This window comes from Scyliorhinus canicula, chromosome 7, assembly GCF_902713615.1.
Source record: "Scyliorhinus canicula chromosome 7, sScyCan1.1, whole genome shotgun sequence".
In the NCBI taxonomy this organism is placed as follows: domain Eukaryota; kingdom Metazoa; phylum Chordata; class Chondrichthyes; order Carcharhiniformes; family Scyliorhinidae; genus Scyliorhinus; species Scyliorhinus canicula.
The window spans coordinates 65,618,884-65,635,074 of NC_052152.1; the positions used below are offsets into that span (position 1 = coordinate 65,618,884).

At 43.6% G+C, this 16,191-nt stretch overlaps 1 protein-coding gene across 2 annotated transcripts; it reads right to left on the bottom strand.

Moving 5' to 3' along the window:
• Positions 1-567: 567 nt before the first annotated feature.
• Positions 568-14,934, bottom strand: LOC119968612. 2 transcript variants are annotated; one of them, XM_038801234.1, is made up of 5 exons: positions 14,861-14,934; positions 14,402-14,749; positions 10,616-10,684; positions 9,837-9,956; positions 568-1,140 (listed from the first exon to the last, which is right to left on the bottom strand). In XM_038801234.1, the coding sequence occupies exons 1-5, from the start codon at positions 14,913-14,915 to the stop codon at positions 1,058-1,060; spliced, it is 675 nt and encodes a 224-aa protein (XP_038657162.1). In that variant the 5' UTR covers positions 14,916-14,934; the 3' UTR covers positions 568-1,057. The 2 variants fall into 2 exon arrangements, with proteins under 2 accessions (XP_038657162.1, XP_038657163.1); XM_038801235.1 differs by lacking the exon at positions 10,616-10,684.
• Positions 14,935-16,191: the final 1,257 nt, after the last annotated feature.

Genomic DNA, 16,191 nt, shown 5'->3' on the forward strand with positions numbered 1-16,191 from the left:
ATTGTCACAAGTAGGCTTCAAATGAGGTTACTGTGGAAAGCCCCTAGTCGCCTCATTCGGCGCCTGTTCGGGAAGACTGGTACGGGAATTGAACCGTGCTGCTGGCCTGCCTCGGTTTGCTTTCAAAGCCAGCGATTTAGCCCTGTGCTAAACCAGCCCCTTTTTAATCGTTCATTTAAGTGTGCTGATCTAGGTCACAAACAGCGAGGGTGTGATCCAAATCACCATCGGCATAGCGGGTTGGGTGCATTCTGCTCGACTCGGCGCGAAACACATTTTTGGCCTCTCCTGCTATTCGTTGGGAATAATGCAGTGGGAAAATCGTGCCCTGAATCACTCTTTCTGTAGCCAAACACATGCATGATGGACCAAATGGATTTAATTCTTGTCAGTAGCTAATTAAGAATATTACTGCTTGTAAACACTTAAAATGGGTAAGGACTGTCTATAAAAGTGCAAGCCAAGTTTCATATTTGTGTGCCAAAGTTGCTCAATTTGCATTCTTGACAATTATGCCAGGAACTGGTTCACCGCTAACCTCTGGATTACAGAAAGTCACATCAGCTACAGACAAATAATCAGCGGTGGTACCTCCAGGAGTATATCTCAGGCTGCCAGATCAGGCTGGAAAATGTAGCCTTGGCGCCTGAGATTTATTTTTCCTGCCCCCAAAAGACACTTAAATATGTCCACTGCAGCCCCTATGGAAGAAGTTGCTATGTTTCCATCTTCGTGCAATACTGGCTTCCAAAGAGGCGCTATGTTCCTGAGAGACCAGAGGTTAGGGAACAAGTGCATGAAATGCCCACCTTCTCAGTGCTGGTACCTTCGTTTGGAGTGAATAGAAGCTCCACCCTGAACAAAGGCTCTCTGAATTTCTGATGTTAGGCAAGACTAGGCATACCTAAGTCCTGATTGAGTTTGCAGGCTTTGCAACACATTCTCACCAGACTTACAGCAGGAAAATGTAGACAGTGTCAAGGATTTACCGATCAAGAGATTAAAAAAAAACATTATTTGACATAACTGACATAATTATATTTTTACATGTCTTTGTTCAGACTTCTTGCGGCACTCTCCCCATATTTTCATAGACGTCCTCACTTTCATTATGGGATTGTTTTTCCTTGGCTCCTTTACCTGTTGAGATAACAAAATGTATAATTATGGTGAATGTTTCTTCAAGAAATGGGGGTAAATCATGTTTACATACAATTTCACACTGAACTTGGATTTTATGGTGTGATGTGCGTTTTCCACATGACAACATGCTTCAGAATATTGATTTGTAGCCATATTGCTTTAGCACAAAGCAGTAAGACTCATATTAAATTTATTTTTCCCTATTATTATGTGATTGTTTTTGATTCTCCTTCTCCAAAACTTTCCCTACTCTCAGATTAAAGGGTGAACAGGGTCTTTGGAAACTGCAATGATTCAATAGTGATCTTAAAAGCATCCTGCACAGACACCCCCAGTTACTAAACAAAAGGACAACTGATCAAAAACATTTAAAATGGCACTTTCTAATAAAGCCTTTGATGGTAAAGCTATGGGGCTGGATTCTCCGATTCTGAGGCTATGTCCCCACGCCGGCGTGGGACTGGTGGCGATTTACGCTAGGAGAATTGGCGCAAAACGGCTGCCTATTCCCCGTTTTGCTGGTGGCTATTAGGAAGGCAGCGTAGAGCACCTGGCTGTCGCTGCCGACACGCCCCAGAGAATTGCCGGCTTCATGGCCGCACATTCGCACGACGGCGGACTGCAACGGCCAGGCCATGCTTCATGGCGGATGCAGCCCACGGACCCAGGTCCGTGAAATAGTCCCCCCTTTGGCCGGCTTGCACACCCAGGACCACCCCCCCCCCCAGCCCCGAATAATGCCCCCCTGCCCACGGATCGGCCCTCCCCCGACAATGGCAGCGCTGGACTGAGTCCACAGCCACCGCGCCGAGTTCTCGACGGATGAGACCGCACGTGACCCACGTCATCGGGAACTCGGCCAGTCGGGGGCAGAGCATCGGGGGGGGGGGGGGGGGGCAGACCTCAGGCAATGTCCTGAGGCCATCAACACATGGCGTGCTGGCTTTGGAAGGGGCGGAGCATCGCGAAAGCAGTGCCGCCCCCGATTTGGTCGAAAACTTGGATTTTCCGGCTGTTCTCCGAACGCGATTTCAGTGTCGGCGACCGGAGAATCCAGCCCATTATTATTATGAACTCAGCACATGGCAAACCCAGAGGCAAACTCCAGATGATGTGCACTGGGAGCCCTGGGAAATAGACATACACTTGATCCTGGTCTCCTGAAGACATAAGTCTGTAATACTACCAGGTTGGTAGACATAAGGTAACAGCAATCAACTTCTAGAAGAAGCACTCATGTGAGGAAGCGGCTGCCACTGCTCAATTTAAGTAGAGCCAAATTCATGACCTAGATTCAAATGATGGAAGCCCTGTAATAGTAGATATGGTCAGCCTACCTTCCTGCTGTAGAGAACCAGAATCAGTTTATTTGACCATTCCTCCTTAATAGCAATGCATTTTGTCTCTGAGAACAAATACTGATTTCCTTTTTATTCCCTATTTTAAGTTGTGTGTTTAAATTCAGCCCAATGTCTCAGTTTGATCCTGCTATTCTACGCATTACCACTTTCACTTTGATATGAAAAGGTTTCTGATGCGCCTCAAAATGAAAATAGTGGTATGTAACATGGAAGTCAGTTCCTGATCTGACGCCTGAGACCAATGAGGTTTGGAGGCGTGAGAAACTGTCTGGCAGGAACTCTCACACCAATTAAAGTTCACAGCAAGTATTGCATGTCTGTGACTTACTGCGATGTTACATTTGAAGAATATGCAGACATTACTTAAACACAGTGCACTCCTAACATTAAAAATGAGCATCCAAGCATGCGTAAGCAAAACTCCGGATGAACAATTGTAACTGGGGTTGATAGCTGTCCACTACATTACACAAATACTGGTTTAAGATCAACACAGGCTGTAATTAAATATTTCTAATTACATTTTTCCAATCAAGTTCTGTCACACCAGCCTCTCTAAAGCTAGTTTGCCCTCTTTCTCCCCATTTGCATTTAAAATTTTCATTGAGATTATAGCATAACCTGAAATTGTGCTACTTTGAAATCTACATTGAACAAATTTCATACCATGAAAGCAACAGAACTACAATTGCCAACAATAGATGCTTTGAAATGATCATTAAAATTTTCTTTTCAGAACTTCTATTTTTCTAAATGGCTGGGGGAAAAAATGAATTGCATCACTGGTCTGTATGGGTAATCAAATATGATAGCAGCATTTGATTTTGCCCAGGAAGGTACAAGAGAATCACCCTCTCACACAGACTGCTTTTATATTACAGCACGGCTACTGAAGTCAATAAATCATTGCCAAAGCCAATGTAATTTTCTTCCATTTACTTGTCAATTAGCCCTTCGTAGCCATTAGAAATCTCTACAGGAAAAGAATGGCTTGTATTTTCCCAGATAATGGAGAAGATTTTAATATTTTGACCTGCTGGGAGTGAGGGGGCGGGGTTCTCCGTTTGCTGATGGCAAAATCGGGAAAGGCGATTGGGCGGTGCATCGGTTTTGATGCCGAAATCATGGCGGGCACCGGATTCAGGCCTAATTGTAATTCTCCGGTACCTCGACAGCGGGGTCAATGTGTTCCACTCCGCATGTTAGGTAAATGGCATTGGGATATCATTCGTGGACCTGACCCGGTATTCTCCAGGGTCTCCGCGACTCTCCGCCTCTACCGAGGCGAATTCCTGATGGCGAGGGTCACTTGTGTTTTCAAAAATTGGTGGCGTGGCTTGATGTGGATGGTGACTGGAATGCACCCACCCGAACAGGATGGGTGCATTCCAGTGCAACAAATGCCACCTTGTTGGCTGGATGAATGTGTGTGGGGAGTGAAGTGTGTATATTCACAGCTTGTCAGCCTCGCTTATGTCAATCATGGACCCAGTGAATCAGGCACCGTTTTTCATTGGAATCAATCGTGTTCCACGTGGCCCGGTGCTAGCCCCTCAACGGTCGCTGAATCGGTCAAGGTAAGGCGCCAGTTTTCCTGTCGTAGAAGTTCACGAATCCTGCCCTTGCAACAACACTCAGGAACGGAGAATCCAGTGAGGGTGTCTGGTCCCACACGGGAAACCCACCGGTCCAGGTTTTTCCACATGTGGAATTTTTCAGCCTCAGACAACATTGACAGGTACCTTTCTCAGATGCCAGGCTTTGCTTTCAGTAGGGCAGAGAATGCTGGAGGGGGAAGCCTCAGCACCAGGTAGGTCTAGAGGTCTTAGGGATCAGAGGCTAGGCGGAGATTGGATTGGAGACCCACAGTGTGTGTCGAGGGGTGGATCAGAGAAGGAGAGTGGTGGGGCAATGGGGAAAATCTTGGGCACTGAGGATTACATTTGAAATGGTGGGTATATATGACGCATGCACATAATAATATTTAAATTGCCAACCTGTCTCCTGGGATGGAGTTGGCCACTTGCATAACCCAATCCCGGCTCTGGTGAAACCAGAAATGAAAAGAAAGATTGCATTTCAAAGGCCAATTAGGGATGGACAGTAAATGCAGGTCTAGCCAGTGTATATCCCGAAAATGAATTTTAAAAAATTAAATCATGCCTTTCACAACCACAGGATGTGTTCAAACTCTTTACAGCAAATGGAGTATTTTTGAAGTATAGTCACTATTATAATGAAGGAAACTCAGCAGCCAATTTATACACAGCAATGATCAGATAATCTGTTTTTGTGATAGAAACATAGAACATTGGAGCAGGAGGAGGCCATTTGGCCCTTCAAGCCTTCTCCGCCATTTATCACGCTCATGGCCTGATCCAACTCAATTGCCTGATCCTGCTTTGATGTATTCTCATGTATTTTCTTGAATTTTGTTTAATTCCCTTTTCTTCCATGTACTGAATGATCTGTTGAGCTGCTTGCAGAAAAATACTTTTCACTGTACCTCGGTACACGTGACAATAAACAAATCCAATCCAATCCAATCCAAAGTGCTGTATCTAGCCGCCTCTTGAATGTATTCAATATGTTAATGATGTTATCATGTTATGATGTTAATTCTGGAATAAATAGTGCCCAGTTCAGTCAGATAATCTCCTTTGCTCTTCTTCGATATAGTGACATGGAATCTATTATGTCTACCTGTTAGATCAGGCAGGGCATTGGTTTAATGGCTTGTCTGAAAGACAATGCCACACTTGTTTAGTAATGCACTGGCTTGCTGTGTCAAAGATTCTGGAATGGTTCTTGAACCCACAACATTTTGACTAAGTACCAAGTACGAACAACTGAATCACAGCTGAGAGTGGCAGAGAAATGGGCGGGTTGGCAGAAGGTTGGACTCAGATTCAGATTTTTAACACTTTAACCTATAACCCCAACCCACCAACCTTTTGAGGTTAAGATCCCTCCCAATGTGCCTGAATATATATGTATGATTTTGAAATTATATACTGCAATCCTTGAAATTTTAGAATATATTATTTCTTTGTAAATAATTACGTTGTGCTTACACATCATTTAAAATTAGCACTGAATATCAAATAGGTGTATGAATGATGGAAAGCCATCAACCTGAAACATAACTATGTTACTCACTCCACATATGCTGCCTGACCCGCTGAATATTTCCAGCATTTTCCACTTTTATTTCAGTTTTCCAGTAGCATGGTGGTTAGCATCAATGCTTCACAGCTCCAGTGGTCCCAGGTTCAATTCCCGGCTGGGTCACTGTCTGTGTGGAGTCTGCACGTCCTCCCCGTTTGTGCGTGGGTTTCCTCCGGGTGCTCCGGTTTCCTCCCACAGTCCAAAGATGTGCGGGTTAGGTGGATTGGCCATGATAAATTGCCCGTAGTGTAAGGTTAATGGGGGGATTGTTGGGTTACCGGGTATACGGGTTACGTGGGTTTAAGTAGGGTGATCATTGCTCGGCACAACACCGAGGGCCGAAGGGCCTGTTCTGTGCTGTACTGTTCTATGTTCTATCCTCAGTATTTTGCTTATATATATCAATTATCCTATCTAATGTATTTACCACAAAAAAAGGAGTATTTGTATGTATTCTGATGCTGTTTTACATTGGTTTACATGACATTTACAGGTGCAGACATTGATAGAATGAGTTATTGTGCACTCTCAGTATGAGTTGCTTACTGGGTTGACTTTTTATGAAGCACGCCATCCTTTAAAGTCTATTACATTGTATGTCGTGTAAAGTAATTGCTATCGTCTTTCCATGTATGCACACTAGGTTACATATCTGTGTAATCAGCATTATGTAAAAAAATTGGCAAACAATAATGTTTGTGGTTTATCGGTCCACGAGATGTCTGTGGTTGTGGTCTATGATATGATCTGTATTTTCCAAAGCCATACAACAACCAGTTTTGTGAACAATACAGCAGTGAAAATGTGACTGCAAAGTTACACAAAATATTATTTGATGTATGATTATGCTTATTTATATTATTATTCATTTGCAAAAGCACTTTAATACTTATGCAGGATTATTTAGTATGGGTGGCACAGTGGTTAGCACTGCTGCCTTACAGCTCCAGGGGCCCGGGCTTGATTCCGCTCTTGGGTGACTATCTGTGTGAAGTTTTCAAATTCTCCCCGTGTCTCGTGGGTTTCCCCTGGGTGCTCCGGTTTCCTTCCACTTTCAAGGATGTGCAGTTTAGGTGGATTGGTCATGCTAAAGTGCACCTTTGTGTCCAAAGGTGTATAGGTTAGGTTGATTGGCCATGATAAATGCACAGGTTTATAGGGATAGGGCGAGGAAGTGGGCCTAGGTAGCGTGCTCTTTTGGTGGATTGGCACAGACTCAGTGGACCGAATGGGCTGCACTGTAGGGATTCTATGCATTTACAATAATTACAATACTGATTTTTGTATGATGATAATTCTTAACTATGTTATTTCTATGGAACATTTCAGAAACATCCGTAACTTTTTAATTTCCATTTTTCAAAGCTGTTATCAGAGACGACTTACTGGGTGGTGAAAAAGTGTTGCAAGGATCCTCGGTGAGATGATATTGGGCAATCACTGCTTGAACCTACAATGATGCAAATCATTGAAGTGGCTGCCGAGTGTACTATCTACAAAATTCACTGCAGTAACTCACCAAGGTTCCTTGTCAGCACTTTCCAGACCCACGGCCACTACCATTTACAAGAGCAGCAGACACCTGGGAACCCCACCACCTGAAGGTTCCCCTCCAAATCATTCATTAGCTTGACTTGGAAAAATATTGCCTTTCCTTCACCTCCTGGAACTCCCTTCCGAACAGCACAGTGGGTGTACCTACACCTCAAGTACAGCAGTGGTTCAAGAAGGCAACTCACCATCACCTTCTGAAGGGCAACTAGGGATGGGCAATAAATGATGGCCGAACCAGAGATGCCCACATCCGGTAAATGAATTTTAAAAATTCATGTAATCACCATTATCCTCTATTGGTAAAAAAAAATAACTATCAGGTACACAATAACTTAACTTTTCTTATACATCTAATCCTAATATGTGACCTCTTTAATTGTGTTTATTGCTTTGGTGCTTGATGTTTTAATTAGTGATTTTGCCTCTCCAACTCCCTTTCCTCCTAAAAATACTTGGGCGGATTCTCCTTCAACTGACCCCTGAATCAAGAAACGTGATTGGATGGAGAATCGATTTTGATGCCAAAATCATGGAGGGCGCCGGTTTCACGTCAAATCGCAATTCTCCGGACAGCGGCATCAATGCATTCCACTCCGCACATATAGTAAACGCCATTAGCATATTATTAGCCTGACCAGGGATTCTCCGGGGCCTCTGCGATTCTTCATCTCCATTGGGGTGAATGGCAAGGTTCATAGAATTTACAGTGCAGAAGGAGGCCATTCGACCAATCACATCTGCACCGGTCCTTGGAAAGAGCAGCCTACTTAAGCCCACACCTCCACCCTGTCTCCGTAACCCAGTAACCCCATTTAATTTTTTTTGGACACAAAGGGCAATTTAGTATGGCCGATCCACCTAACCTGTACATCTTGGACTGTGGGAGGAAACCAGAGCACCCGGAGGAAACCCACGTAGACACGGGGCGAACGTGCAGACTCCGCACAGACAGTGACCCAAGCCGGGAATCGAACCTGAGACCCTGGCGCTGTGAAGCAACTGTGCTAACCACTGTGCTATCGTGCTTTTAAAAGTTATGAAATAGGCGCTGTGGCTGCTGAGGCAGGGGTGTTGGATGCAGAGTGTCTAACATCGTCATTGTTTATTGACAGTTGTGCTGCTGGCTGGGGGCTCCTGTCAGGGCCGGAGGGGGTAGGAGGGGGCTGTGGGGTTGGGGTGGACGGGCATGTAACACATTGCCGCAGCCTCCAATGCAGCCATGTGGCTGCGTAAGCCACTGACTGCCTACTCTGAACCTTGGGCCACAGGCCGTATGGTTGCTCCCCCCCCCCCAGGCCACCCCCGGATGCTCTCTGGCCCCATCCGACCCATCAACAGGATGGGCACGCTCCAGCGCAACCAGTGCCATCTTGTTGACTCGGATGAGTGTCTGTAGGGAGTGAAGTGTGTATATGCAGCTGTAGCTTGTCAGCCTCTTGAGTGTCAATCACGGGACTGGCGAATCCCGCGCCATATCTCATTGGAATCGATTGTGTTCCACGTGGTGCCGGTGCTAGCCCCTCAACGGTCACTAAATCGGTCCAGGTGCGATGCCAGTTTTGCTTTCATCAAAGTTCGCAAATCCTGCCCTGGTGTCAACACGTAGTGTCAGGAATGGAGAATCCCACCGCGTGTCTTTAATTCAGCTTTTCTTCACCTATCCTAGATTGGAATATAAATTCTCTGGGTTTGGATCTATTTTTAGCTAATTATTTCTTATCATATAACTGCTCTGGGTCTGGTTTAGCACACTGGGCTAAATAGCTGGCTTTTAAAGCAGACCAAGGCAGGTCAGCAGCACGGTTCAATTCCCTTACCAGCCTCCCTGAACAGGTGCCGGAATGTGGCACCTAGGGGCTTTTCACAGTAACTTCATTTGAAGCCTACTTATGACAATAAGCAATTTTCAGTAATTTTCTATATGAATGCAAATTGTTCTTGCAAAAAATGGGAGGGGGTGTTCGTTCAGCTCTTCTGCGGAAGATAGGGCAGACCGGGGAGAAAATCAGTGTAAAAATTAGCACAAGACTTTTAAGTATTTTCCTGATTTTTGTTCTGTCATTCACAGCCTTTCTCTGACTCTGCATTGACAGGTCAATTGTTTAATTGGTTATCCACATTTTAAAAAATAATTTGTACAGTGCGACCTTATAGAGATCAATCGATGAGATTATGGACATGTTGGTTGTTTTTCTTTCAGTTAATTTGTGGATGTAGGTATTGTTGACAATGCTAACATTGAAGGTGTACCTTCTTCTTGAACTGCAGAGCATTTTGACACAATTTAATGGTTTGATTAATCACTTTAGAGAGCAGCTAAGAGTTAGGCACGTTGGTGAGCTACTGGAGTTCACATGAACCAGGCAAACTCTGCAGGTTTCTTCACTAAAGCCCATTAGAAAATTGCTTTTTTTTCTGACAATCCAACTGTTTTGATTTACTTTACTGATACCAGCTGACTTTTTCTATTTACATAGTTAAAAGAGATTCTACTTGATGCTTATTTTCAATCACTTAGTGCTCCCGTGCTCCCTGATTTGTACTTGCGTAGAATTCATTTTTTTGCATTCTCAATAATTTAATTCACATTTTGACTTTGTCTCCACTTACCTTGCCTCCTTGACCTTTTCTTACAATATCTCACAATAGCCCATGTTAAAATAGCTATGACGATCAGTGCTCCTGCTCCAGAGAATGCAGCTATGAAGCCACAATTTACTATAACGTAATCTAAAAAGTAAATCAAACATAATTGATGAGAGCAGGTGGCATTGAACAGTTATTTTGTAACTAAAGATGACGATAACTCGGTAAGTACCTGCAACAGTAGGAATTGTGCAATTAGTTTTTTTATAATCAGGTATTAGTGGGCAATGCTATCTTAATAGTTTTGACCACAGACAAAAATCTTGCATAAAACCAGTTACATTGCGTGCAACTTCAATTAATTCTTTGATCAGGAAAAATGGAGGCCTGTGTATTTGCATTCTTGCTTATCTACGTCCTGTCAAAGATTCACTTTAAACAGCTTCAGCAATACAGCACTCGTTCCATCTGCCACAGAACTGTCCGCCCACATATGAGCTTTGGGCTCTGTATCAGACAAAGGAGGTAAAGGAGATAAACATCTTTTAGTTTCTTCAAAAGGCTACAACTTCCGCAATATATGTCAATCGAGTGAATGAAGGGGATTGGAGGGAGGTTTAGAAGGGTTGGGTGTAGCTTTTAGAAGTTGGCAGAAAGAACAGAGTATCAGAAATGATAGAAATAGACATTAAAGTTTAAAATAATATTTGGGATGTTATAAGTTTAATTTGCTATGTTTTTTTTATAACTTATGCATTAGTTTTAAAAAATAGAGCAATCTACTCATCAAACAGCATTCTTACCATTGGTTTCATTGGCTTTCACATGAGTTAGATTAGAGTCTGCAGTTTCATCTATTATCACTACTCCCCCTGGAAATGAAAATGCTCATGTGTAATTAATAACAAACATGGATTGGTCTCTTTTTGCAGATATACATTTTTGTGAATTAGGATACTGTCAGATGTATAAGATACCACAACATTTAGGCAATTTGTATTTTTAATGATGGTTTGTTGGTCACTCGTAGCTTTGCTGACAGATGGAAACCATGGAGAAACTGAAGACTGGGGAGCAAGTGGAGGCTGAGGAAACAATTGCGGAGGTGAACACAGTCCTAAGAATCATCAGGGAGGTTCGCAGAGGCTGCGACTAGTGGCAAATGGAGAGATTTTGTGTGTTACTTGCAGACAACATGTTTTTTTTATTGCTATAGGAATTATTTACTTCCCATTGGCTGGGCCACGGTCAGATCTTATGTATGATTGCTGTTTTTCCAAGGTTCAACTCTATCCGATTGGCAACTGATCCACAGGCCAATGACATTTCTGAAACAGTACACTCACTGAGATGGACTAGTAACATAAATGTTATTTGTACTGATGGTTACCTCAACATTGCCATTCTCAAAATGTGGACTGACGAAAGTTACCGTCCCTGTCAGAGCTATAAATGTGAAATACAAAACTTACTTGCAGATATGCAAAAAGGCAGATGCTTGGTTACTTTTACAAGTCTGACAGTATCATTATCTAATTCAACAACAAGGCCAATAATCTCACAAACTGCTTTAGTCAGTTTAAAAAACCTTTACCCTAGAGGCTCATAGACAAATGCAGTAGCATGGGTTTTCACCCATGAGATTAGGCAATTAATGATAGACTATAGATGCTGGCCCAGCCATTGGAACACACGCCCCGTGAATGAATAAAAACAGATACTGTATAATGCAAACAAACCCAAGGTCCAAGGCCAACCAATGAAAATAAGGATTTATGATTAAGTGATGCTAACAGAGAATTGATGAGCTAGACCCATAATGTTTGTTGTTGATGGATTTTCTAATAAAATTGTAACCTCTGCGCAAGTATCATGCTACTTCTATATTGCCCTTATACAGGATTGTTCTGTTGATTCCACTCACACTGATCTTGCACAGAGATCAGCAACTTCTAATTAAACATCCTAGATGTATTAACGCAGAAAACTGGGAAGATCCATTTGAATGATTCTAATCCCTCGCTAAATCTATGAAACAAAGAGATTTAAAAGCGAGAGGGCAGTACACAATTGTTATAGACTTCAAAAACAGGATGCCGTGAAAATACAAACATAAAAATCCCCAAAACCATTATGTTCAGTTTGTTAACCAGGTAGAATCATCAACAGATTTCAGTTTCCAAATTAGGAAAGGGATTAAGCAAGAACTTGTTGGTATTGGTGAAATTGCTCACAAAATGGATGATAGGGTCAGAGCAAGCCCACTCTTATGCATACACTGCCCACTGGCTTGCTGAGACCAATTATTTTTGTTTACTGTCACTGGCAAGGTTGGCATTCATTACTCGTTCTTAGTTGTTTGGAGAAGGTGGTGGTGTTGCACTTTGTGTTTGTAGCAGTTTGATACAACTGAGTGTCTTCTGCTGTCAGAAAACCAGCTGCCAGTCAACCATATTGGTGTGGGGCTGAAGTCACACAGAGGCTGACCTAGTAAGGACAAATAGTCCCCTTCCAAAAATGGTGTCACTGTATCAGTTGGGACTTCTCAAACAATCCAAAAACTTTACATGATGACGCCTTTTTATTCAATTTGACTTCAAATCCTCACACAATTTTTCATCCAAAAATGTCCACATTGAGTTAGAGATTGCAAGCCAGACGGACTGAATTGAAGAAAATGGGTCTCTCATTGCCAATAAAACATTTTTTTCCTTCAGACTGTGAGCACTTGAAAAACCATACCATGTAAGGCTACGCATCTCCTGCTCTCTCATGGCGCCAAGGACATGGGTTCAATCCCGGCCCCTGCTCACTGTCCATGTGGTGTTTGCACATTCTCCCCGTGTCTACACGGGCCTCACCCACAATTCAAAGATGTGCAGGGTAGATGGATTGGCCACGCTAAATTGCCCCTTAATTGGAAACATTTAAAAAAGACTACGGGCCAAAAGTGCAGGTAAATGGGATTAGAAGAGATTTGTATTTGATGGCCGGCACAGACACGATGGGCCGAAGGGCCTCTTTCTGTGCTGTTGAAAACTCTTATCACTTCCATTCCCATGATTTCCTCGGAGAGCCTTTTCATTGCTCTTAATTCTTCAAATATCCACCATCCAGATTAACGCCAGTGTCCGGAGCCTGGTTAGCCCTCAATCAGATGGAAGGATGGAGGAGGAAGGGGGCGGCCACTCGGGAGGGAGAGCTGGCTGAACCCCACCCTCCTCAGCAAACTACCAAATGTGCTGAAGGTACTGCCCCCGCCACCTAAAGCGGTTGCCGCTTTCCGCCAAAAATTGGTCATCTTTGCAGGAGTTGCGAAACTCTCTTTAACCTTTAGATATTGCCTGGGATTTTCCTACTAGCGCGCGGTGGTTCCACCGCCAGCAGCAGCACAAGGTGAACACAACAGCAGACAGCACTGCCAAGTCTCTCCTGACACCCCGACACACACACACAAATAATGGCAGGAATGAAATGCATTTGCAGGCAAGAGGAAATGAAAGAAGGATGGAGGGGGAGGGGGAGGGGGAGGGGGGGGGGGGGAGAAATGTGTGAGATGCAATAACAAAAAGGAAACTCAATAAAAATGAATTTTAGGTCAGCGGTGTCGGGCAGAATTTTAGATGTCGGTCCTCAAAACGCCAGACATGTTGGGGGTGGACATGAATGACTCACTCACATTCAAGGGAGTCACGCTAACCACTTTATCAATGACACATTCCTTTTAATCTCAAGGCAGACTAGCTGATATTTCTCTGACCAATCTTTTCTGTTTGCACAGGTACACAGGTATTGGCCTTGAATTTAGCACGGGGATCCTTCCGCTGTTTGCATTGCTGGGGGGGGGGGGGGGGGGCAAATCCTGGTGGCAAGAACCTGTGATTCAATCTAGTCAAAAATAACGCCCTTTCCCAAACATAAAGCACTGACATTTTTTGAGATCGGTTCCCTAATAATACCATTGAACTGTGACAGTACGTGTGATAACTGATACGCCTCAAAATGATTCGTGATAACAAATCGACGAGGTAATAATGAGTAATGTGTCAGGGAGAACCTGTGGGCTGGAAAAGCTGTGAGATGCGGCAAGATGCAAGGTGTCATTTAGTTTGGAAGGTGAGATATTGAAGTAAATGCGGTGCTTCCCGGCTCGCCGAGCCGCAGTGGAAGGCGGGTTGTGAGGGAGAAACACAACTGAGTGTCTCTTCCCCTGTGGAAACATTTGCATTTCTGAAACTGGGATGTGAGGAGCGAGTTCTCGAGGCAGGGATCTTTGTTTGATCTTGCGAGCCATTCAGCTTCTGGTAAAGATTGGTATGGATGACGATGCAGCATTGAGCATCAAACAATCTCAAAATGTCAAAACGTTTGGCTCCCAGGATTTAATCGCAGGAAAATCAGGTCAGGCCGCCCTCAGTAATCTCCCGTGTGCATATACAGGGACTGCTGAAGTTTGACGCATTGTGATCCCCCTCCAATTATTTTATTTAATGAACATTAATACTTACAAATTCGTTTCAAGGACTGCAATAATTAGCCAGTCCTTGAATTTCTCCTGCTTTGAACACCGAATAGCTGGGTGTACTCACCGATCACGTTCACTATCGTGTCCTGGGTGAACTCTTCTCCATTCTGTGTTGTGATGGTGCAGGAATATGTCCCGGTGTCGTTCAGCATGATATTTTGGATGGAGAGAGAGCCGTTTGGGTAGATCTGTGCCCGGAGATGGTAGCCGCCGAACCAGTATGGTTCCTGGCTGTCCTTCTCAGGTATGAACTGAACGATGGAGTGCCGGCTGGTGGGACTCACATGCGTCCAGTCTATGGTGTGTATCTGTTCAGCAATGACCATGGCTGGAATTGCCAGGAAGATGTTGCCATTGACCGTTCCATTTACAACCTTGGTAATGCTTCCAGCGGCCGCTGCTTGCAGTACAGCTAAGAGAGATTGGGGGGAGACACAGGGTAAGGCTGTAAGTTGTTTACAATACACCACAATATAGACAATACGAGGCAACAAGAACGGGCCAGTTGTCCGCAGGAACTTACCTAGCAGCCACCAGCTGTACAGGGCAGCCATTAGGGGGTTTCTGGTCCACTTCATCACGGAACCAAGCCCACTCCACTTTCAACTTGTTGCACGAGGCGCAATTGCAACTTCCTGAATCTGAGTAACAGCGAGTGGTTCTCGCCTCCTGCTCAGGTAGTGGTTAGAGGAGGCGAGCGACGAAACTAAACAGCCAACTGTCTGCAATGAAGATGTAAAAAGGTTGAGAAAGTAGTTGAATGAAAGACAGGCCCGGAGCAATGCTGGCCAGTGCATGTGAAGCTCTGTGTCAGTGTCCACACTGCCTGCATGGAGTTGGGAATACATATTGCAAGTCAAACGTTTAAATGATGAGATACTTGTACGATTTTCTCGATGATAATTGCAGATATTATACATAAACTGATTTAACGAATAGGGCGTGATACGTAAATTCATAAAATCGCTATACTTAAATAATAATTAATAATTTAAAAGTTTACTGATATATATATTTAAATAAATATAAATGTATAAACATCTATCCATGTAGCTCCTTGCTTCCGTATCGTGATTTCTTTCATCAAACTGTTACGTTTTGTTCCGTTATATTTCGATATATTGAAAACACACGGGGTTGCATCAGACGAAAATCCAAATCCCGTTCCTGTCAATTGCATCAGACAACTCCTGAACAGCGAGGCATGCTTCCCGATCAGTTGGAAAAATAACAATGATTTCGTTAAAAGGAGACAAACTCAAAAGACTGGCACATTACACTCAAATAGTAAAGGATTATAACGTGTAAGTGTTCAAAATTCAGTGAACAGAACGGGGTGAAGGCGCAGCCGGTTGGTTGGAGAACGAATTCAGAACCATGGCAATGCAACATGATCCGTTTGAATTATTCTGATCCACAACACCAATCTTTCGGTTCAGACATTTTAGCTGCAACATTCAAACGGACATTAAACCAGTAGCACCGTTTTCCTTGTAGCCGGTGTTGGTCCCGGACGTGCGTGTTAGATACATTTCGAAATACTCACCAACACTAATGAAAATTATTTTAAAAATGTGCCAGTTTAGTTAATAATTGTAGCTGCATTTGGGGTTTCTATTTTTACCGATTATGGCTTGATCCGACTGGAAAAGAGATGATCTAACACCACTTGCATTTGGCAGGGCGGTGGAGGGTGATCAAGTTTTTTTAAAAACTTGCACTTCCTGGACAATTACATTGACAAAGAATGAATTAAAGTAGCTGAATATTGAATTTGAGCTGGCTGAGAGCGAAGCTGTGTGCATGTTTCGCGTCACAGCTCTACCCAGGGCAGGAAATTGTAGTTCTAGGTAG